The 22,928-nt window shown below is 39.5% G+C and overlaps 1 protein-coding gene across 5 annotated transcripts in view; it reads right to left on the bottom strand.

Annotated features, from left to right (window-relative positions):
- LOC101742023 (protein PALS1) overlaps positions 1-22,928 on the bottom strand; it is a 185,597-nt gene that overhangs the window by 10,717 nt on the left and 151,952 nt on the right. For all 5 annotated transcript variants that reach the window (XM_038017128.2, XM_038017130.2, XM_038017129.2 and 2 more), the window contains exons 9-11: positions 6,315-6,510; positions 3,815-4,038; positions 2,269-2,439 (exon numbers count right to left, since the gene is read on the bottom strand). In XM_038017128.2, the coding sequence (XP_037873056.1) occupies positions 2,269-2,439; positions 3,815-4,038; positions 6,315-6,510 (591 nt within the window). The remainder of the gene's footprint in view (positions 1-2,268; positions 2,440-3,814; positions 4,039-6,314; positions 6,511-22,928) is intronic.

Below are 22,928 nucleotides of genomic sequence, written 5' to 3'. Positions count from 1 at the left end.
TTCGACTACTGCGGGGCCACTAGTCTATACTAACATATAAATCTACAGTAGCTTTTACGGATGTTCCGTTATAACTACTGAACCGTGCATCCGATTGACTTGAAACTTGGTATCCATGTGGAAAATACATGTACTCAATGGATAGGCTAATATTTATATGAGTGTTGGACTCCCACACCAGTTGCGGGGGCGTTAACGATGAGAATCTTTGTGGGGGTGAGAAATAATAATGTTAATTTTAAATGCCCAGCGAAGCGGAGGGGTGCAGCTAGTCGTTTAGTTCGCGCAGCGCACCACCACGGGCTACCATGACGACCTTTCTCGAAAACAAAGTGACATGTCGATCCTACATGCGATGCTCAAACGCATACACAAACAAACAAACTAAACACACAAATACTATTTCTTTTATTGATCAGAATAAGAAAACCGAGCACAGCTCGGCACAGCTCGGCACAGCTAACTTTTCTACTCCATTCTCTTCTATCAGCCGTCATCTCAACACTCAATCCTCTTTCTTTCATATCGTCATTCACACGCTCCATTCCGACCTCATTCCCCCTCTACCTTGCACTACCATTTCCATACATCTCCTAGTCAAATGCATCTTCTCTCTACGCATCACATGTCCATACCACGCTAAGTCAGTCAGTCAAAATACATAATTCATAAATACTCGTAGTAATACGTAAACAAAACCTCAAACAATTCTATATGTTGGGTTATGTTACTCAATGACGTCTGAAGCGAGACATCGCCGAGGAACGCAAGCCGCGTCGATTTGCAAGAATTTAACTCATTCAACTTCAACAATTATGAGTTTGAATTTTTGAATGCCCTTATTTAAATATTAATAGACGGAATTGTTAATTTAACGGTATGTCATATTACGAGACTTTTACATTTCTTTTTCTTCTTTTTCTCCACCTTATCCCACTAGGTGGGGCCAAATTTATTATAATTAGAAGGAAATTCGTAGAATCAAAATTTTGAGCAATTAATTCCATTTTGTGTACGTAATTTGATTACAATTCGTTTTTTTTTATTGCCCTTGTAGGCAGACGAGCATACGGCCCACCTGATGGTGAGTGGTATTACCGTCGCCCATGGACTTCAGCAATGCCAGGGGCAGAGCCAAGCCGCTGCCTACCGCTTAATACTCTCCACAAGCCTCGTTTGAAGAAGGGCATGTCATAGCGCTCAGGAAACACCGTGGAGGGGAGCTCATTCCATAGCCGGATGGTACGCGGCAAAAAAGACCGTTTGTGAAAGTAATTTCATAAAAGCATTCGTATACAGTTTGAGTGAAATACTTTTACAGCTTTCTGGTGGTATTGTGCGCCCGCATGGATATGTAAAACAAACCCTGAATATTTCGGCTGCGAACCACACATGTCTTCCGGTGTAAAGCATGAGGCAGCCATTAAGAATTAAGACTTAGGCCTCAAGCCTCAAGGGGCGGCGTGTTAAACTGAAGATGAGAACTCAAGTTAAACGAACTGCGAGACTGATCAAGATACTGTACAGTTAATTCCGTGTGAAATGAAACATAAAAATCTAGAAATATTTTAATAAGAAGATGGACGGTAGTTAGCAAAATACTCAATTATCGACGAATAAGACCTTTTTTTTGGAAAAACCTTATAGGCTTCTACCACGAAAACTGTAAAGTAATCGAAACGTCGGAAATAATATACTGATAGTAAAAAAAGGCAGGATTGAATCGTAAAAGTAATTTTAATTTTACCTACAATCCGCGAAAGGTGATGAAAATACTACATATAATTATCGTACATCTAAAATATCTGTCTTCTAAATTAGATAATTGCCCAAATGAAAATAAGCAGTGGCGGATTTACCCTAAGGCCCGGTAGGCCCAGGCCTTGGGCGGCCAGATGATAAAATATCCGATTATCCGGATTAGATTCGCCAGGATTCATCAATTTCTTTCCGCGTCCTTTGCATGAGAGTAAGACAGATAGAGCTAGTGCGCGAACTACGCACCAACCATCATAAGCAAGTATGCCAAGTTGGCAGAGTATGTTAGAGCAAATAACTAGTTGTAACAACTTATGTACCATATTCTTGCGAAATAAAACTATTTTTTTCCTATATTTCTAAATCTATTTCGATAAAAGTTGGCAATAAAGTAATTTCATTATGTAGTCTATATGGTGGATGCTGAGAAAGGAGCGGCTGATGGCTTGGGGCTTAGGGCGGCCGAGACTGCAAATCCGCCACTGAAAATAAGAAAGAAGAAAATCTCACCTTATGCCTCTTGCCTAGAGTGAAGCACGATTGATCTAGCATAGCAGCGGCCTGGTCGTGAGCCTGGATCAGATTCTCTAGCTCCAGTCCACCGAGGATCGAAAGCAGTTCCGCTGCTATCGCCGAAGTGTCGCCTCCAGTAGTTGTATGGGCGCCTAATACGTCCATGCACTGTTCGGATCAACATTCCCTAAATTAATATGGTTGAACAACGTCTACCAGGAAACCCTGGTAAAATCCATAAAAAACAATAATGTGTTTCGGTTTGACGGGTGGGGCAGCCGTTGTAACTATACTGAGACCTTAGAACTTATATCTCGAGGTGGGTGGCGCATTTACATTGTAGATGTCTATGGGCTCCAGTAACCACTTAACACCAGGTGGGCTGTGAGCTCGTCCACTCATCTAAGCCATAAATAAAAATTATAGACAGAATAACCTAAACCATATCTAGATTAGTCTCTTTGAAATCACGCTTTCATTTTAGAAAACAAATATGAATAGATAACATTTACTGGTGGTAGGACGTCTTGTAAGTCCGCATGGGTAGGTACGACCACCCTGCCTATTTCTGCCGTGAAGCAGTAATGCGTTTCGGATTGAAGGGTGGGGCAGCTGTTGTAATTATGCTGAGACCTTAGAACTCTTGTTTCAAGGTGAGTGGCGGCATTTACGTTGTAGATGTCTATGGGTTCCGGTAACTACTTTACACCAGGTGGGCCGTGAGGTCGTCCACTCAATCTAAGCAATAAAAAAAAGAATGTAGTTTTAACGTGTGACCAAGTTGCGAGGTAGCACATATGTATGTAATTTATTCCATTGTAAAATTTTTGTTTTAAATATCAAGGTTATGTTTACGTAAGTATTATTTTATTTAATTTTTTTATTTTAATTTTTGTTAGGCAGCAGCTTAGCTCTGTCCCTGGCATTGCTGATGTCCGTGGGCGACGGTAAAATCTCACCATCAGGTGGGCCGTATACCTACAAGGGTAATATAAAAAAACCTATTTTTTTATAATTTTCTGTATGTGGAAATCATAATTGGCTTAATTATTTTTATAATTTTCTGTATGTGGAAATCATAATTGGCTTAATTACTCAAAATAACTACAGCTTTTTATGTGAATACATAAAGTTTTGAATGCACTGTTTTTTTTTTCCTTTGAATATATATGTACACGCTAACGGTCCACATTAAGTTAACGATTACTACTAGAATCGCCAATATCGATTCCGATATTGTGATTTTGCCAAATTTTCAATTGTTTTTATTTCAATCCTAGACTCGATCTACTTCAGGTGCACCGTGAACAATTCTGCCCATCAAAAGCAGTTAAAAAAAACTTGCCACTTTCAGTATTTCCATCATCAATGACCCCATTGTATAGAAAATGGAAAATTTACATAAAAATGTTAGTTAAAATGAGAAAATCGGGTGTGCTTATATTGTCTCATGTTCGGTATTCAAATTTTTGACAAAAAACTTTTATTTTTGAGCAGGCAACAAAATTACTATGTAGACTATAAATAAAGTGATGGAGCTTACGTCTTTTAAGCTGTCCGAAGCATGTTTGGTGGAGGGAGGTGACAGTCCTGGTCTCTTCTGCCTCACGGCTGTTAAAACTGCCGATCTGGTCGCTAACACGGTCCTCAGCGCAGGACACAGCAGAGACCCAGCGGCTCCCGCTACCCTGGCTGCCAGAGCCGTTTCACCACTGGCGGCCAGTGCTTTTTGAACTCTCGTGAGCGCCGCGCATACTTCTTGATAATCTGAATTCGAAGACATAGCAAGGTTCAAACTAGATGTTACTTTAAACTAAGTTTGCATACAGATTTGAATTGAAAGCCAATTTAAAATACGAATATATATATAGTGGTAGGACCTCTTTACTGGTGGTAGAACGTCTTGTGAGTCCGCACGGGTAGGTACCACCAACCTGCCTATTTCTGTCGTGAAGCAGTAATGCGTTTCGGTTTGAAGGGCGGGGCAGCCGTTATAAGTATATTGAGACCTTAGAACTCACATCTCAAGGTGGGTGGCGGCATTTGCGTTGTAGATGTTTATGGGCTCCGGTAACCACTTAGCACCAGGTGGGTTGTGAGCTCGTCTATCCATACTGGTAAATGGTACAACAGCATTACCGCTAGGGACAGCTTTGAAACCTCGTTTGAAGGTAAATAAGTTATCAATTTCAAATTACGTATACTGGTAAATGACAAAATGATGCGATCAAATATGTAACTTAGATCCTAAGCCACTGAACGAGATAAATACTGAAATAAATAAGACAAGGTATTGTTACTCCGGTAAGAATAACGCAATCTATCGCCGAATAGTCGAACGAATATCGAAGGACCTAGAACGCTCGAGAAGTACAGCCCCATCTATGGTCAGATAGCGGAAACTACTATTAGAGATGTGTGGAATATTTTCGATAATTCTAGAGATGAGGTATCGACTATAAAAGCGTTGTACGCAGTCAGTCAGTAATCGGAACTACTCGAAGCGAAACAGCGAACCGATCACCTGAAGCGAAGCGAAAGAAGCGAATTGAGAGTTTCAAAGTGTTTGTGAAGTGTTTAAGTGCTCTAAGTTGAATACAGTGTTAACTTGTAATTTGGTAGAAATTTATTTATCCCGAACCCCAGTGCGTAACAATATTTAAAATTTATAGTTCACAGAGCTCCAACGGTTTTTAAACAAACGAATTATTAACTGCAAAAACGACTCGTCTTGTTGATTCAATCCTAATAATAGAGCCCACAAGCCTAATCAACGTTCTGTGGCCCGACCACATCCGAGCTGACCAATTATCAACTTAAGTATCCTTCGTTATCCAGCCGAAATCAGTGTAATGGAAGTCGCCAAGGAAAGGTCGCTTACGCACAGCATCAAAGGAGGGCTTTACATTAGTTTAGTTGATGGGCACGATTGTGAATCGTCCCAGTTGGCACCTATCGGACGCGGAACTATTGGATCGTGAACTGGAAGTGATTCGTTCACGGCATCTGTTGTTTTACAGCGTACGATTTTTTAATTAGGTAAATAAACGATTAAGATCTTACGTTACGTATACGTTACTAATTATTTATATGTTACTAGCTGACCCGGCAGACTACTTACTGCCTCAATCGATAAATAAAAGACCTAAACTTTTGTATAAAATAAACTTAAAACAAACAAAAGGAATCCGTCCAACGGGGGACAGACACATCAAAGGAAAAACAAAATTGTTATTTTTATTTAATTCCAAGCACTTTCATATTTATCTACCTTTTAAACCTTCTCTGAACTTCCACAAATAATTCAAGACCAAAATTATAATAGCCCAATTTGTCCAGCCATTCTCGAGTTTTAGCGAGACTAACGAACAGCAATTCATGTTTATATATATAGAAGAAGAAGATAGAAGATAGATTTATATGTTATGTTTATAAAGTAAGCTATACAAATTGAACGTGATTAGATAAAAATTATACTCTTCGAACATGAACAATCGAACGAAGGAGATCGAATCTTTAGAGAGATAATCATTGAGATGAAAACTGGGTCACAACTTTAAAAAATTGGCAATATTGTATTGTTGTTTTTACCTTCCGCGGCTTTCTGCGACATATGCACTATTATTGAACGGGCTCCTCAGAGTACGAGTAAGAAAAACTAGGTACTTTAGGTGTATATCGGGACGAGTGATCGAATTCTAGGGGTAACACGCAAAAACGACCAAGAAAGAGGGTAGATAGATTTGTCTCTTGCTAACATTCTATCCGCAACCTTCTATCTATATATCAGTCTATCTGTGATCACGGTGCTTAAAACAACGCTGCAATATCTGGAACTTGCATGTGTAAGTCGCAGTAAGAAGCCCTTAAATAATAGTGTTTATAACTCATACGGTTATACGGTCCAACGACCTGGTCATAATGGTCGGTAGAGACTGAATGCGAAAGGCAAGAGACCGCAAAAGAATGGGGTGCATTGGAAGAGTTCTACATTCAGCATTGGGTGGACACGGATTGAAGAAGTATAGCTCATGTGTGCTCACCAATGATTGTGTAAAGTTGGGACGAGTCATCGCTGAGATCGTCTTCGTAGGCGTCATTGACAAACGCAGTCCCGCCCGACGGTGGAGGATTTGTTCTTAAGTTCTGAAGTTTGTTGGAATTCCGTATGGAGTTTCTCAGTAACTCATTTTGGGCTGCCGCTCTTTCTTCGGCTTCTTTTCGCTGCCGCAGTTGTTCCTGCAAGAGTAAAAATTCAAGTATTAAACAACTAGGCTGTACTAGGCTAATCTAGATTTTTTTATGGCTTAGATGGGTGGACGAGCTCACAGCCCACCTGGTGTTAAGTGGTTACTGGACCCCATAGACATTCACAACGTAAATGCGCCACCCACCTTGAGATATAAGTTCTAAGGTCTCAAGTATAGTTACAACGGCTGCTCCACCCTTCAAAGCGAAACACATTACTGCTTCACGGCAGAAACAGGCAGGGTGGTGGTACCTACCCTTGCGGACTGGCAAGAGGTCCTACCACTAGTAATTCCATAATTATATACTGCATTTTTTTAATTCGCGTATACAGAAAACGCGATTGAAGATAGCAAGCGTGAATAAGGAGCTTCTACTGTATTTGTATAACTTTGTAGGCAGCGCTGTACAATTTTTCCTTGTCACGTAATCTTCTGGGAACACATAAATCCAAAAGGCAATCATATTATTAATCCGATCTTGGTATAGGGAACTCTGAAAACATCGATTGTACGTATTATATGAACGTATTAAATGATAAGTCAAAAGTAATAGTTTCGTTCGTGTAATTCATTCAACATATATCGACTGCTAGCAAAACCGGTAAATAGCTACACTATTCTTAAGATTGCACTGAAAACATTGATAGGAATTTTGACGGGAACGCGAGGAGTGTAGTCGTGTGATTTGTTTTGTTTTGTGTATTTAGTGTTTCTTCAGGTTTAAATGTGTAATAACGGTGGTCTATTAACTGTTTAATATCTGTGAAAGTGCACAAATGTGGGAAAATGAAACAAAGCCGCTGGACGTAACTTCTAGGGATCCTCCAAAAAGTCCACTGAAAAAATCTCAGTAAATGACCATCATTTTACTGAGATTATATTTCATCCCATAACATCTTATGTGACTACATTTAATTTCATACCAGTTGATTAATGTCTCAAATTTATCATCTTCATTTCATTTTGACTCCATTTTATCATTTTTCATAAAAATAAGAATGTAAATTAAAATAAGACATGACCTAAATAAAGGTCTTCGTTACCAGGTCATAAAATCCCTTAAAAAAAACATTGACAAATATAAACAGTCATCTATCATTAAAATTCTATTTAAGTTCTTCGAATAAAAAAAAAGGTACAAAACGGAAATTTGATACGACACAGCGGAAATAATTTGCGATGTAAATTAGAACAAAATATTAAACCTTTCATCTTCTGCGTTAAATGTTCAATTAGCACGTTTAAATGAAGGAGCAACATCTGGTTTTAAGTGGTGCCGTAACAAAGCAGGGCTACGCGGTCGATCATAGTAGGTACTCCAAAACACAGTTCAAATTTGAATTAAGAGCTCCTATCAATGTTTCCGCAGGGTTTTGCGTGACATTCTGTTTGTTTGGGCGCCCGGTTGACCCTCCCGGTACGTAGCAACGTCATGCATCACGATAAATAGCCTTTTCCGGCCTCAAAAAATAATAATGCCCTGCAAAACCATCGATACAATCTATATATGTATATAAAAATGAATTGCTGTTCGTTGGTCTCGCTAAAACTCGAGAACGGCTGGACCGATTTGGCTAATTTTGGTCTTGAATTATTTTTGGAAGTCCAGAGAAGGTTTAAAAGGTAGAAAGAAACATATGAAAATGCTCGGAATTAAATAAAAATAACAATTTTGTTTTTCCTTTGATGTGTCCCCCGTCGGACGAATTATTTTTGTTTGTTTTAAGTTTATTTTATACAAAAGTTTAGGTCTTTTATTTATCGATTGAGGCACTACGAAGTCTGCCGGGTCAGCTAGTGGAAAATAAAATCCAAGCTTTTGTAAAACTTTGTAAAACAACCTTTGGGATTATTGCCTATCAACTTTATATAAATAAATTATAAACCGAAGATTAGGTATGAATTTGTCGGAGGTTTACGACGAAGGGAAGATCTTCCACCGACCGGGCGATATTGCTCGGTAGACCGACGGTCCGAATGTTGTTCGCAACTTGTATTTAAGCAAACTTATCTTGAAATTTCTTAAGCGATATTCAGGCATATCGTCATTGTCAAACCCAAATCTTCTATGTGCACTTTTTGAGATTTTTACTTTTTGGCCTTTTCGTATAGTTCACAGCCCTATCTGCCGTATAAAAAAAACTGTTATGTGTCTATAGATTTAATATTTATCTATAGCTTTCATTTGATATCGTTCTTAAAAGTTCACCTTCATATAAAAATTATACGAAAATGTTTTTACTCGTTAATTCAAAACAGAGTTTTTGCACATAGCAGATTTTGGTTTGACAGCGACGGTATGTCAAATATCTTGTGTTGTATGATGGCTCTCTTCTACATCGTTCCCTCGCTGCTGACGATCGCGGCCACATGTGGCGTTCCTCCACTGTGTTGGATCATGGGTGGCATGGCACGCATGGTACAGAGTACCACCAAGTGCTTCGCCTACTACATCTGACCATTTGGCTGGTGTTCTGCCCACGGCTCCCTTAGCTTAGAGGGCTATGCGACGCGAAATTATGGGCTTTTTTTCTTTTTATTGCTTCGATGGCTGGACGAGCTCACAGCCCACCTAGTGTTAAGCGGTTACTGACCTAGTGTTAAGCTGTAACCCACCTTGAGATAAAAGTTCGAATGTCCCAAGTATAGTTACAACGGCTGCCCCTACCCTTCAAACCGAAACGCATTACTACTTTACGGCAGAAATAGGCAGGGTACCTACCCGCGCGGACTCACAAGAGGTCCTACCACCAGTGAAGTACCTACCCTTCCCTAATTCATGTCTGGGAGACCGCATGATGTGTCCAAAGAAGCTCATAACACGTTCCCGGCAGATGGCAGAGAGCCTTTTTTGGATTTTTACCTCCCTTAATATAAACTAGATGATGACCGAGCTTTACTCGGTTTTTTTTTTTGATAACGCCATCTTGTTGTGTCTTTAAAGCGGTTAGTTGCCCTCAATTAAGAAAAATAGTATTATTATTCGCCAATAGATGTCGGGAACAGTTGATTATTGAAAACACGAATAAAACAACATTTTCTGAAAATAAATCGTAGCTAGATCGATTTATCGCCCCCGAAATCCCCTGTATACTAAGTTTTATGAAAATCGTTGGAGCCGTTTCCGAGATTCAGATTATATATATATATATATATTAATATACAAGAATTGCTCGTTTAAAGGTATAAGATAAGATAAGATACAGCTACACGCCACAAAATACATCCTATATCGTCTATAGGAAATCTACTTCAGACGTTTCTCTGGTTGTGTTTCGAATTGGAGTGAAAACGATAAAAGGTTTGACCAATAATAACGTGCTTGTAATTTTTGTGCTAGATTTCTGCTTTTGTTATCACAACGACCGGTTTACTTGAGTTTAGTGGGTCAGTCGTGCACCCTCGCTGTGGGTTCAGCGAGATTGAACGATAACATTCGCCCATATCTCTGCGATCGGACACGATCAATTTGATTCATCTATTAGTTCAAAAAATATATCTCAAATATTGTTGTGAGGTATAAAAAATTCATGTCGAACTTTCTAGTTCATGTTTTATACCACTATGAAATTTAGAATATAACGTTTTTAACTAGCCAAATGTAATTTTTTTTTGTACCTACGCTGGTAGCTTTGATAGACTATACCAGCGTAAACGAGCTAGTAGGTGAGCTGAAGGGGCTCAAACCTGACGTAGTTGCTAACACGAACCTTAGCAAGAGCTGTGCTTCGCAGAATCTACCGCCGGATCGGAAACGCGACCCACTGAGAAAATCCGCAGAGAAACTCAGTGGGCTTGTAGTAAATCAAAACCAGGATAAAACGAACGACAATACCGTATATTTTATTTTATACTGCCCACACGGCAAGTGAGAATGCTCGCCAAGATTTTTTTTAATTTGGTAACAACGATAAATAGCAATTAGCTTATATTTTTCTAAATTTACGTTTGATTGAATTAATTTAATCAAACTCAGCAACTACTATTGTGTTGCAAAATTCATTAATTTACTTGGTTCATTTTGTAAGGCAATTGCAGTCTGCTACCTCAGGAATATACGCGACAGAGACGAATCTAGAATTAAACATAGGGTGTTAAAAAATTTACCGACTTACTGATTAAAAACTAATCAGTACCTAAGTCGGTAAATTTTGTTCGCGAGTAGTACAGTAGTGGTTTTTAAATATTTTTATGGTTAAAATGTTTATTTCCAACATTTTGAATACGTGTTCACCTGTGTTCCGTAAGCAGGTGATCAGTATGTCGTCGTGGCCTAACGGATAAGACGTCCGGTGCATTCGTGTTGAGCGATGCACCGGTGTTCGAATCTCGCAGGCGGGTACCAATTTTTCTAATGAAATACGTACTCAACAAATGTTCACGATTGACTTCCACGGTGAAGGAATAACATCGTGTAATAAAAATGAAACCCGCAAAATTATAATTTGCGTAATTACTGGTGGTAGGACCTCTTGTGAGTCCGTACGGGTAGGTACCACCGCCCCGCCTATTTCTGCCGTGAAGCAGTAATGCGTTTCGGTTTGAAGGGTGGGGCAGCCGTTGTGACTATACTGAGACCTTTAGAACTATATCTCAAGGTGTGTGGCGCATTTACGTTGTAGATGTCTATGGGCTCCAGTAACCACTTAACATCAGGTGGGCTGTGAACTCGTCCACACATCTAAGCAATAAAAAAAAAAATAAAAAAAAAAAAAAAAAAAGTGTGTGTGTCCGCTCCGACGCACGACTGGAGTTTACTGGATATAAAAAATTAAACGAAACAATACGAGAAATAGTTCTATATTACGACAACACGATACACTACAGATTATTAACAAATTAACGAGACACAAAACAAACGACTAACAAATATATGAAAATACAATAATGAGAGAAACGCGCGATCAGTACGAGGCTTTGTGGCGGACTGCCGGCGCAGCAGCCCGGCGTCACCTGCAATAACGCGGCCGCGCGTTGGCTCCTGATTGGCGCGCGCACGCATCACGCAATCAGGAGCCAATCAGGCGCATAACGCATTTCGTGTGACATGCTAGTACGATTTTGATTGGCGCGCGCACGCATCACGCAATCAGGAGCCAATCAGGCGCATAACGCATTTCGTGTGACATGCTAGTACGATTTTGGTCCCCATAATTTTCATACCCCGGGCCTATATATGTAAATCGATTCTAAAGGAGTAAACTCCAAAAAAAAAAAAAAAAAAGTTCACATGATCTAAAATGGTTGCCAGACCCATCACAACATTCTAGAAATCTAATAATATTTAAGGTTGCCTTTCCGAGGTCAAATGACGATTTTCATATCAGAATTATGGTCGTCGTTGACGGGTACGCCACCCTTATAAACAAAAGTCAAATTCAAATTCAAAATCATTTATTTCAACTTAGATGTCAGTATAACACACTTGTTGAATGTCAAAATATAAATAACAATGTTAACTCTACCACCGGTTCCAAAAAAAGCCAGAGTCCTGAGATGAACCGGCGAAACAAACTCAGCGGGCTTTTTTTTTGTTTTTCCTCAAATTTTTTTTTTTTTTTTTAAATAAGTAACAATGCAATAAACGAAAAAACAAGTCAAAAAAAAGTGTGTGTGTCCGCTCCGACGCACGACTGGAGTTTACTGGATATAAATATAAATTTGTGTCAGTTGAATACAGTAAAATATGGAAGTTACGTATTCTAGTGAGAATGATCCGGGAGTTGCGGAACACGTGGATGCGGTAATTAAGTAAGTCTATATAATTCACTTTTACAATTAATATATAAGTTGTCCATTCACTGATAGAAGGAATTGTTTATATTTAATAAGCTTTATTAATAAATGATTTGTAGCGGGTTATATTCGGGTATCAACCCACTAACAGTTGATACGTTCAGGAATCGAACCCGAACGGCGTCCGGCCACAAGCAAAACGATGTCGGTAAATTAAACGAAACAATACGAGAAATAGTTCTATATTACGACAACACGATACACTACAGATTATTAACAAATTAACGAGACACAAAACAAACGACTAACAAATATATGAAAATACAATAATGAGAGAAACGCGCGATCAGTACGAGGCTTTGTGGCGGACTGCCGGCGCAGCAGCCCGGCGTCACCTGCGATAACGCGGCCGCGCGTTGGCTCCTGATTGGCGCGCGCACGCATCACCATGGCCAATCAGGCGCATAACGCATTTCGTGTGACATGCTATACTCTCTAGTACGATTTTGGTCCCCATAATTTTCATACCCCGGGCCTATATATGTAAATCGATTCTTAAGGAGTAAACTCCAAAAAATTAAACGAAACAATACGAGAAATAGTTCTATATTACGACAACACGATACACTACAGATTATTAACAAATTAACGAGACACAAAACAAACGACTAACAAATATATGAAAATACAATAATGAGAGAAACGCGCGATCAGTACGAGGCTTTGTGGCGGACTGCCGGCGCAGCAGCCCGGCGTCACCTGCGATAACGCGGCCGCGCGTTGGCTCCTGATTGGCGCGCGCACGCATCACGCAATCAGGAGCCAATCAGGCGCATAACGCATTTCGTGTGACATGCTAGTACGATTTTGGTCCCCATAATTTTCATACCCCGGGCCTATATATGTAAATCGATTCTAAAGGAGTAAACTCCAAAAATACAATTACAAAATAATAATAATAATGAAAAATGAAATGGCCAGGAGCGAACGCCTCATTCCCACGTAGTGCCATCTAGTAGATAATCCTTAACTTTATAATATGCCTTGTTGCACAAACGTTCCTTGACAGTTTTCTTAAATCTATGAACAGGTAGTAATTGAACGTTTAGTGGGATCTTATTGAAAAGTTGTACATCCAGCCCCCTAAAAGAGTTGCTTATTTTGTTAATTCGAGCCGCCGGAAACGCATTATAGATATCAGAACGTGAATCGCCCCACCTACCTTGAAATATTAAGTAAAAGTCTTAACGAATTAAAACTGCAGTACCGCCTTTCAAACGTGGCTCATGAGACTTTCCTAACAGAAACGACCTAAGCGTCCGCGCTTACAGCACCCTGCTATTTCGCAAATAAATAAATAAATTCGGCTTTGACTTTTATACAATGTTATTCCTTCACTGTGGCAGTCGTTAACATTGATCCTTAGAAACATTAGTATCTGCTCGCGCAAATTAGCACCGGCTTAGTCGCATAGCTCGATAATAGTACAAGGGCATCTGATATCAATTGTTTTGGTTTTTTCCACTTTAAGTAGGTGACACTAAGCTTTCTTTCCAACCAAATATACTTTCTCCTAGATTTACCTGGGTCCCTTAAGATTCGTTGCGTATTTTTAAATAATTAAGCTATTTATTATTCTTACATAGGAAGTTAAGAGTTCACGCGTAAAACTGATCATAATATTATTACACTACCTCCAAGAAAAGAAAATCAATTGAAAGAACATCCATATTTTCTAAAATCAGAATTATCAGAATTATGCTTTATAAGCATGTTTTTTTTTTAATTTCTTATTTCTCTTGTAGGCAGACGAGCATACGGCCCACCTGATGGGAAGTGGTTATCGTCGCCCATGGACTTCAGCAATGCTAGGGGCAAAGCCAAGCTACTGCCTACCGTTAAGTACTCTCCACAAGCCTCGTTTGAACAAGGATAAGTCATAGCGTTCAGGAAACACCTTGGGGAGACCTCATTCCAAGCCGGATACGCGGCAAAAAAGATCTCTGGAAACGCACTGTGGATGAACGCAGTGGCACCAGGTAGTATGGATGAACTCTACTCCGGTGGCAGGCGGTGCGATGGTAAAAACGAGATGAAGGAATCATCTCAAGCAATTCCTCAGAACCCTCCCAATAGAACCTACGGTACAAAATACAGAGAGAAGTCCCTCCGCAGGCCCAGAGGTTCCAAACGATCCGTGAGAACGGGATTATCGACAATCCGAGCGGCCCTCTTCTGTATGAAGTAAAATGGAAGTAGCTGGTATGTGGCAGTGGGGTATCTATACTTCTATACAAATATTGTAAAGAGGAAAGTTTTGTTTGTTTGTTTGTGTTGAATAGGCTCCGAAACTACTGAACCGATTTTACAAATTCTTTCACTGTTGGAAAGCTACGCTATCCCCGGGTGACTTAGGCTATATTTATTATATTTTCAAAAAAAATAGGGATCCTTACTGAAACTCCAATAGTTTAAGCCAATGTGTAAAAAAATTACCTAAAATTCTTTACATCAAGTGCGCTACTTCCCAAGCGAAGCCGGGCCGAGCCGCTAGTATGTTATAAGAGGACCGTAAAAGTATTATAATATATAAATAAATAAGACGTATGAATGAACCTTTTTGACAGTCAAGATAGTCTAGTCTGTATCAACTCATAGCACTGAGTTTAACAACATATTAAATCAAAATGTGTATTTAGTATCAACAGAATACAAATATTTGAATTTGTTGATAACGGTTGCATATCTGTTTAGATAGCTTCCAAGGTAGTTGTTACAATGGATGATAAGCTTTGTCATGATAAAGAACTTGAATGTCTCTTTTATTTTAATATTACAATGCAGTTCGGAAATTTTTTTAGGCCTTAATTATAAGCCTACTAATATGCTTACTTTTATTAGTTTTACCGTCAAACGATTTTACATTCACATAATTTTTATTGTACTCAAAGTGTATAATTAAAAAACGTATGACGCATGCGGTCAACGACCTCGGGTGATGCCGGGAAATCCCTCAACTGCCTTCGACGTACATTGCGTATTAAAGAAATGGCTTGTGATAGTTTATTAACAAACGTATTTAATTATCGTATCTATTAAAAAAAACGCATCAGAATCCGTTGCGTAGTTTTAAAGATTAAAAGCATACATAGGGATATAGGGACAGAGAAAGCGACTTTGTTTTATACTATGTAGTGATGACGAAGACCGTTCGATCACTGAATTCGTCCCTGCAGGAACCACAAAAGATCGAGACCGATTCAAGAGCTATCCGTTCCAAGTCAGAAGTTTTAATCATGAAATGGAAGCTCCCTGAATCCGCCCGCGTCCGTTCCAAGACGTGCAATCCAGTACGCAGACAGCAGTCTACATATTTCAATTGGGACGTTCGAAAAGAGAAAGACAGAAAAAATATTAGGCAAATCTGTTGCCTGTTCAGTAAAACAGGAAATTACTTTTTAAAGCTTAAAGTTTGTTATTTAAATAAATAATAAATATATAGTTACTAACTATCACGCCACGTTAACTGGTCCCGTGCTAAGTTCGTAAAGAATTTGTGTTACAGGTACCAGATAACGGAAATAAATGTAAGATTTTTTTTATACACATACACATATTTAATATACATTCATAACCCTGGAAAAGACATTTTATATTTATCATATAAATATCTTCCCTTGGCGGGATTCGAACCCGCGACCCCCTTGTGTAGTGACCATGTCACTTACCACTACACCAGACGGCCGTTAAAAGCTATTATTATGAATTTATTTAAAAGCTAGTAACAAAAACTCTCTACGATAAGAATAAATAAGGTTATGGTAAAAAGTAAAGGTAAACGGTAAATGGTAAAGGTATAAAGGCGGAAGGGCGCCGGCGAAATCACTCAATGACGAAATCCCTCATATCCGTTCAATAAAAAATTTGAAGCGAAAGTGGAAATAAATCAAAATTAAGTAAATTGATTATACATGACGTCGTAATAAGAGATATGATAAGCCCTAGTGGCTCAGTGGTATCAGATAATCCTCTTATTCGACGGATTCTACAGGTGTCCCGATTATTCTTTATTGCTTGTACTAGGGAACAAGCTCACAGCTCACTTGATGTTAAGTAGTTATCGGAGCCTTTACAGCGATGTCTGTATACGACGATCTCAATCTCCAATTTTAATTAAATTAATAAATTAATAAAAATTAACAGTATAAATTATACTGGTAGGTAGGACCTCTTGTGAGTCCGCACGGGTAGATACCACCGCCCTGCCTATTTTTGCCGTGAAGCAGTAATGCGTTTCGGTTCGAAAGGCGGGGCAGTTGTTGTAACTATACTGAAACCTTAGGACTTATATCTCAAGGTGTGTGGCGCATGTAGGTTTGTAGATGTATATGGGCTCCAGTAACCATTTAACACCAAGTGGGCAACAGCCCGCTGGCTCACAGCTCACAAGCTCGTCCACACATATAAGCAATAAAAAAATAAAAATCAAAAAAATCAAAAAGACCAATCACGAGTCACAAGGAACTAATAAAATTGATAATAGAACGGTCTCACACATCTAAAACAAGGCTTTTAGAAACTTTTTTTGTCCTACCTGAGCCTTGAGAGGCTATATCAGCGTAACCTAACAAGTAGGTTAGCTCACGAGGCTCAAACCTGACGACGTTGCTAACACAAACCCTAGCAAGGGCAGTGTTTCGCAGAATCTAAAACCGGATCGGAAACGCGACCCACTGAGAAGATCCGGCGAGAAACTCAGTAGGCTGTGTCTGTGGGTTAATTTACTCGCCGAGCCCTTTATCGCAAGCGACGGGTTCGACGAGAACGATGACCGATTTCAAGAACAGACACAGTATTTTTTTTTATTATACATACAGCTGTCTTACGGCCTATCTGGTGTTAAGTCGTTATCTTACCCTATAGAGACGAGAGTGCTGTCACCTTGACATGTTACGTCTATACTGTATAGGTTGTCACCTTTAATACCAGACCGCATTACTGCATCGCGGTAGATATAAGCAGTACTGCTATCTATTAGTGCAGACTTATCAACAATAATTACACTAATTATATATTTTTCAAGTTTGATTTTAATAAGTGAATACACGATTTTACACCTTAGTCATGTCACGCGTTTAGTTCTGTTTGTTTGTCATTTCACATTACACGTATAAATTCGTTCGTCTGCTGTTATGAAGTGAAGTTTATAGAGTACTTTGCCTAAGATGGCACTAATCCGGGTGACGACACAATACAACCTTTCACTAGCAGCTGAGATAGTTTTTTTTTTTTTTTATTGCCCTTGTAGGCAGACGAGCATACGGCCTACCTGATGGTGACTGCTTACCGTCACCCATGGACTTCAGCAATGCCAGGGGCAGAGCCAAGCCGCTGCCTACCGCTTAATATTCTCCACAAGTCTCGTTTGAAGAAGGACATGTCATAGCGCTCGGGAAACACCGTGGAGGGGAGCTCATTCCATAGCCGGATGGTACGTGGCAAAAAAGACCTCTGGCAACGCACTGTGGATGACAGCAGTGGCTCCAGGTAGTATGGATGAACTCTACTCCGGTGGCGGGCGGTGCGATGGTAAAAACGAGATGCCGGTATCATCTCGAACAATTCCTCAGAGCACTCCCCATGGAACATACGGTACAAAATACAGAGGGAACAGAAGTCCCTCCGTAGACCCATAGGTACTGAGGTAACAGTGAAATGAGTTAAGTAGAGATTTATTTTAAATGTAACTTGAGACCCTGAGAGACGTCAGATCGGAAAGTTTAAAAACAATTTCCGACCTTAAAAAATATGTCTAGTTAAAAATTCTTGACGCAACCCTATGTGATGACGTCACTAGCTCCGAACCCCGTCACCGGAGCAACCGACCCATCTCTCTTGCTCCAGTTATGATCCACAAGGCGACGCGATGCAAAACACAGCTTGTAAAATGGCTTCGTTCAACGCTTTAGTAGTTTATGCTAAACAAATTATATCTGTTCTGTCTATTTTTAGGTAGATTATTATTTTGAATTAATTTGTGTGATGATAGCTGGTATGCATAGTAAGTCTTTTTTATTTATATTCTTATTGCCTGTGTGGCAGACGAGCAAATGGCCCACTCACGTCAGCAATGCCAGGAGCAGAGCCAAGCCGCTGCCTACCATTTAATACTCTTCACAAGCCTCGTTTGAAGAAGGACATGTCATAGCGCTCGGGAAACACCGTGGACGGGAGTTCATTCCAAAGCCGGATCAAAACGCACTGTTTCTAGGTAGTATGGAAGAAGTTTACTCCGCTGGCGGGCGGTGCGATGGTAAAAACGAGATGATGATACCATTGAAGCTTATGCGTTCGGGACTAGGACGGATGTTGCGGAGATTAAGAAAACAATACCGCAGTGATCTCTACGGAAACATTAAACTACAATAGCGAAGTTTTTTTTTGTATGATTGAAAGATTACTGGTGGTCCGGAGGTCTTTCCAGTTTCACCAGGACAGCTGGGCGAGCAAAGGGTCAGCCAGGAGCGGTGGGATTTGCTAACAGCTGCCCAAGCGCCTCCAAAGGAGACCGAAAATTCAAAAGCAACTGCTTTGCGAATGAATCTACTACCGGCTCGGAATCGCGATCCGCTGAGAAGATCCGGCGAGAAACTCAGCGGGCTGATGTTTAAGTTAGGTTGCACGTCGACCTGTTTGTCGAGTTCGACGAGTACGGTTACCGGGGTCCCTAAGCCTGCTCCTAGTGTTAGATCTGAAGGCGTCTAATGCAAAGGTTACTGGATCTGATGGCTCCGTAAGGACGTGTGCTAGCGAAGTGTCATCATGAATGTAGTATTACGAAATTAAAGTTAGAGAATTTATGAATTTGCGTAATTACGTTTCCCATAGACACAGCCTACTGAGTTTCTCACCGGATCTTCTCAGTGGGTCGCGGTTCCGATCCGGTGGTAGATTCCGCGGAGCACTGCTCTTACTAGGGCCAGTGTTAGCAAATTCTCTCAGTCTGAGCCCCGTGAGCTCACCTACCCCTCCAGGCTTGGCTAAAATAGCCATATAAGCTACCAGCAAATCGTCAGGGAAAAATACTAACGCTGCAGTTTAAAGAGTGAGATACCAATTCTTAGTAGAAATCACGGCCGAGTGCACGCTCTGGTGGCCAGTTTTTTTTCATTACTTAAATGGGTGGACGAGCTCACGGCGAACCTGGTGTTAAGTGGTTACCGGAGTCCATGTACATCTACGACGTAAATGCGCCACCCAAACCGAAACGCATTACTGCTTCACGGCAGAAATAGGCAAGGCGGTGGTACCCACCCGTGCGGACTCACAAGAGGTCCTACCACCAGTGATTACGCAAATTATAATTTTTCGGGTTTGATTTTTATTACACGATGTTATTCCTTTATCGTGGAAGTCAATCGTGAACACTTTTTAAGTACGTATTTCGTTAGAAAAATTGGTACCCGCCTGCGGGATTCGGACACCGGTACATCGCTAGGTACGAATGCATCGGACGTCTTATCCTTTATGCCACGACGACTTCAAGAGTTAACACCAGGACTGTGAGCTAGGCCTATTAAAAATAGCAGTTCTTCATAGGTAAGACTGCAGAATACTCACTGAATAAGCCTTGATCCTCTGAGGGTCGACGCCGTGGGTACGCGCATGCGCACGCGGCGACGACGATACCATTTCCTCGTACGTTCTAATGATGTTGGTACACCATCACAAATTGTAAAGCACTTAAATCTAGAACTTTCTGTGCTCACACGATCTGGCTTAACATAGATGTTTATAAATGCGAATGGTCTTCGTAATTTAATTATATCGGAATTATAAAATTTTTATTTTTATAATTGTTATTCGAAAAAATGAAGAAGTCAAGTAATTAGTTACGTGAAGATAACAGAAGTTACGTTTCTCTCAACAGACCGTGGACCGATGATCCTGGTTGTTATACTGAATCGTCATAGTGATATCATTTTCGTCGGTTATTAATGCTGAATCGTCATGAACTTATTAAGATGAAGTTATTTGTTAAGGAAATTTATTAATATATTCCTTTTAATACTGTATAAACTATTATATGTATGTATGTATGTATATGTATATATATATGTGATTTTGTATATATGTAGATATACTTTTTTTTGTATGTATTCGTAGCCTAATATAAATTTCATTGCACCTACCACTATTTACTCTGCACTACCTTTGGTTGACTGGTAGAGAATGCCTTAGGCATTAAGTCCGCCAATGTAAATTTTACATGAAGTGTAATAAATAAATAAATAAATAATAGAGAATCGATCTATCGACGGTTCGCGCTCGAATGGTTCATTCAAAGAAGAAAAAAACGAAGTAATATATATCTTTCTTCAGTCAATAACAGTCATCAAAAACATAATTTTTTTCAGCCTTACTCTCCTCGCTCAGTTCTGGGTATGAAGTAACAAGTTATTATTGAAATTAGCTGTACAATAAACTCATAGTTTACTGAAATACCTATTTAAATCATAAATATGCACGTTCAATATTGCAAGTGCTCAAGAAACGCGCAACAACCGCCCGAAACTATGAATGCATAATTAATTCGTAGTGTGGTGAATATGAAAAGTAGTTCATTGCACAAATTATCTAAATATTTTACGGTAAAACTGATTTAATTTGTTCTTCAAGTAATTATATTTTCAGGTGTAAAGTGTTTAGGCGATTTAATAAGCAGATATTTTAAATACAAGAAAGAGACTGGATTAATTTGTGAGTATCGACACAGATTTCATACTACTAGCTTTTTTTTTATTGCCCTTGTAGGCAGACGAGCATACGGCCCACCTGATGGTAAGTGGTTACCGTCGCCCATGGACTTCAGCAATGCCAGGGGCAGAGCCAAGCCGCTGCCTACCGAGCCAAGCCGCAAGCTGATACGGCAAGCGTTGTTTTGCCATATACATGATCCACCCTTAAAATTTTGGGCTATGAAAAATACATGTCGACCGATTCTCAGACCTACCCGATATGCACACAAAATTTCATGAGAATCGGTTGAGCCGTTTCAGAGGAGTTTGGAAACAAACACCGCGACACGAGAATTTTATATATTAGACTAGCGACCCGCCCTCGCTTCGCTTCAGAAACATTAAATTTTATTATTGATCGCTGAGTCCCGCGATGTTACCCGCGGTTATTGTCGTACGACGGGTGACGCTGCGAGATGAAGCTAGTCTAAAAAAGTAGCCTAAGTTACTCCTTATATCATCAGCTACTTATCAGTGAAAGCCTCGTCAAAATCGGTTCGGCCGTTCCAGAGATTGGCCGGAACAAACAGACAGGCAGACAAAAATTGTAAAAAATGTTATTTTGGTATATGTACCGTATATATATTCATATGCATGTAGTAAAAAGTGGTTATTCCAATATTACAAACAGACTCCAATATTAGATGTATAGATTGTGATCTTGAATAAATCACTTCAACGTTTTGTGACTTATTAATAAACTGGCTTGGTAAACAGTACAGACCGTATTCAATTTCTATTTGGCAATAAATAATAACAGTGTACCCTGCGTAAAAAAGGTGAGATTTCGATCGAGTTTAAGCTATGTAAAGAGAAAAATTAGAGAAAAGCTATTTAAAATATTTATTTAAAGCAAATATAGGAAACATCGTTTTGTAAATGTTTAAACACTTATTCTACATTGTTAGTCGATTTGGTCAGTTGGTGATCGGCAAACGCACCCTTCTCAGGGAGGGCATATCTATGCCTTATCTGAAGTACGTCGGCTGTAACTAATTACTGCCAATCAGTCGAGAACTATTGCCTTTATAACCGGTAAGCACCGGGCTGGACATACCTTAAGAGAATATGTTGGTCACTAATTTCTAAATCACCGAATCCTAGACAGATATGTAGGTAAAATAAAGTAGCTGCAAAAATGCATTTTGCGATGTATGACGTCATCGGCATCACAGTGTATACGTGCGAGAGAGATAGCCACACGTATATACTACGCAAACGTTTTTCCTCATTCCTTTACTGGACTCTAAACATTTCTGTGGTTTTTTAAAACTTGAAAAATACTAAAATCGTTTGCTCATCTACTTAAAACACAACTATCAATTGAGGCCGTCAAGGCAAAAGTGGCCTAACCCACAATCTTTTTATATTCAATGTACATTGGAATTTATTTAAAATATAATAAATTTTGATGCAAAACCGGCCTATTCATAGTTTCACCCATAGATAACAGATAGCTTTGTAAATATTATTTTTGCGCGTATTGTTTTTTTTGCCTACGCAAATTCAAATTAATGAAAATTCAAACCTAATTGCCTTCATACTAACTATGGCAAGTTTAGGCCACTTTTGCGCTGACGGCCTCAATTAATTCACCGTAAATTCATATCTTTCATTTAATAATATAATAATAACAAACGTGACCAAGTAAAAGCGTTGCTCTTTAAATGTCACATTCGCCTCTCAAGGTCAGTGTGATGTTTGAGGCGATTCGCTATACTGTGACAAGCTCATACGTATGTATGTTATATTACCATTCTGCGTATTGTAATGCAAGACTTTTGGTGAATTTAATGGATATTTATTATTTGCCACACATTGCCGGAAAGGCGGAGACTATCTTGAAAACCTGGTGATACTGGCAAAATGGAAG

Source organism: Bombyx mori, chromosome 18 (assembly GCF_030269925.1).
Source record: "Bombyx mori chromosome 18, ASM3026992v2".
In the NCBI taxonomy this organism is placed as follows: domain Eukaryota; kingdom Metazoa; phylum Arthropoda; class Insecta; order Lepidoptera; family Bombycidae; genus Bombyx; species Bombyx mori.
The sequence above is the reverse complement of the archived record's forward strand: the minus strand, read 5'-3'. Positions and strand labels throughout refer to the sequence as shown.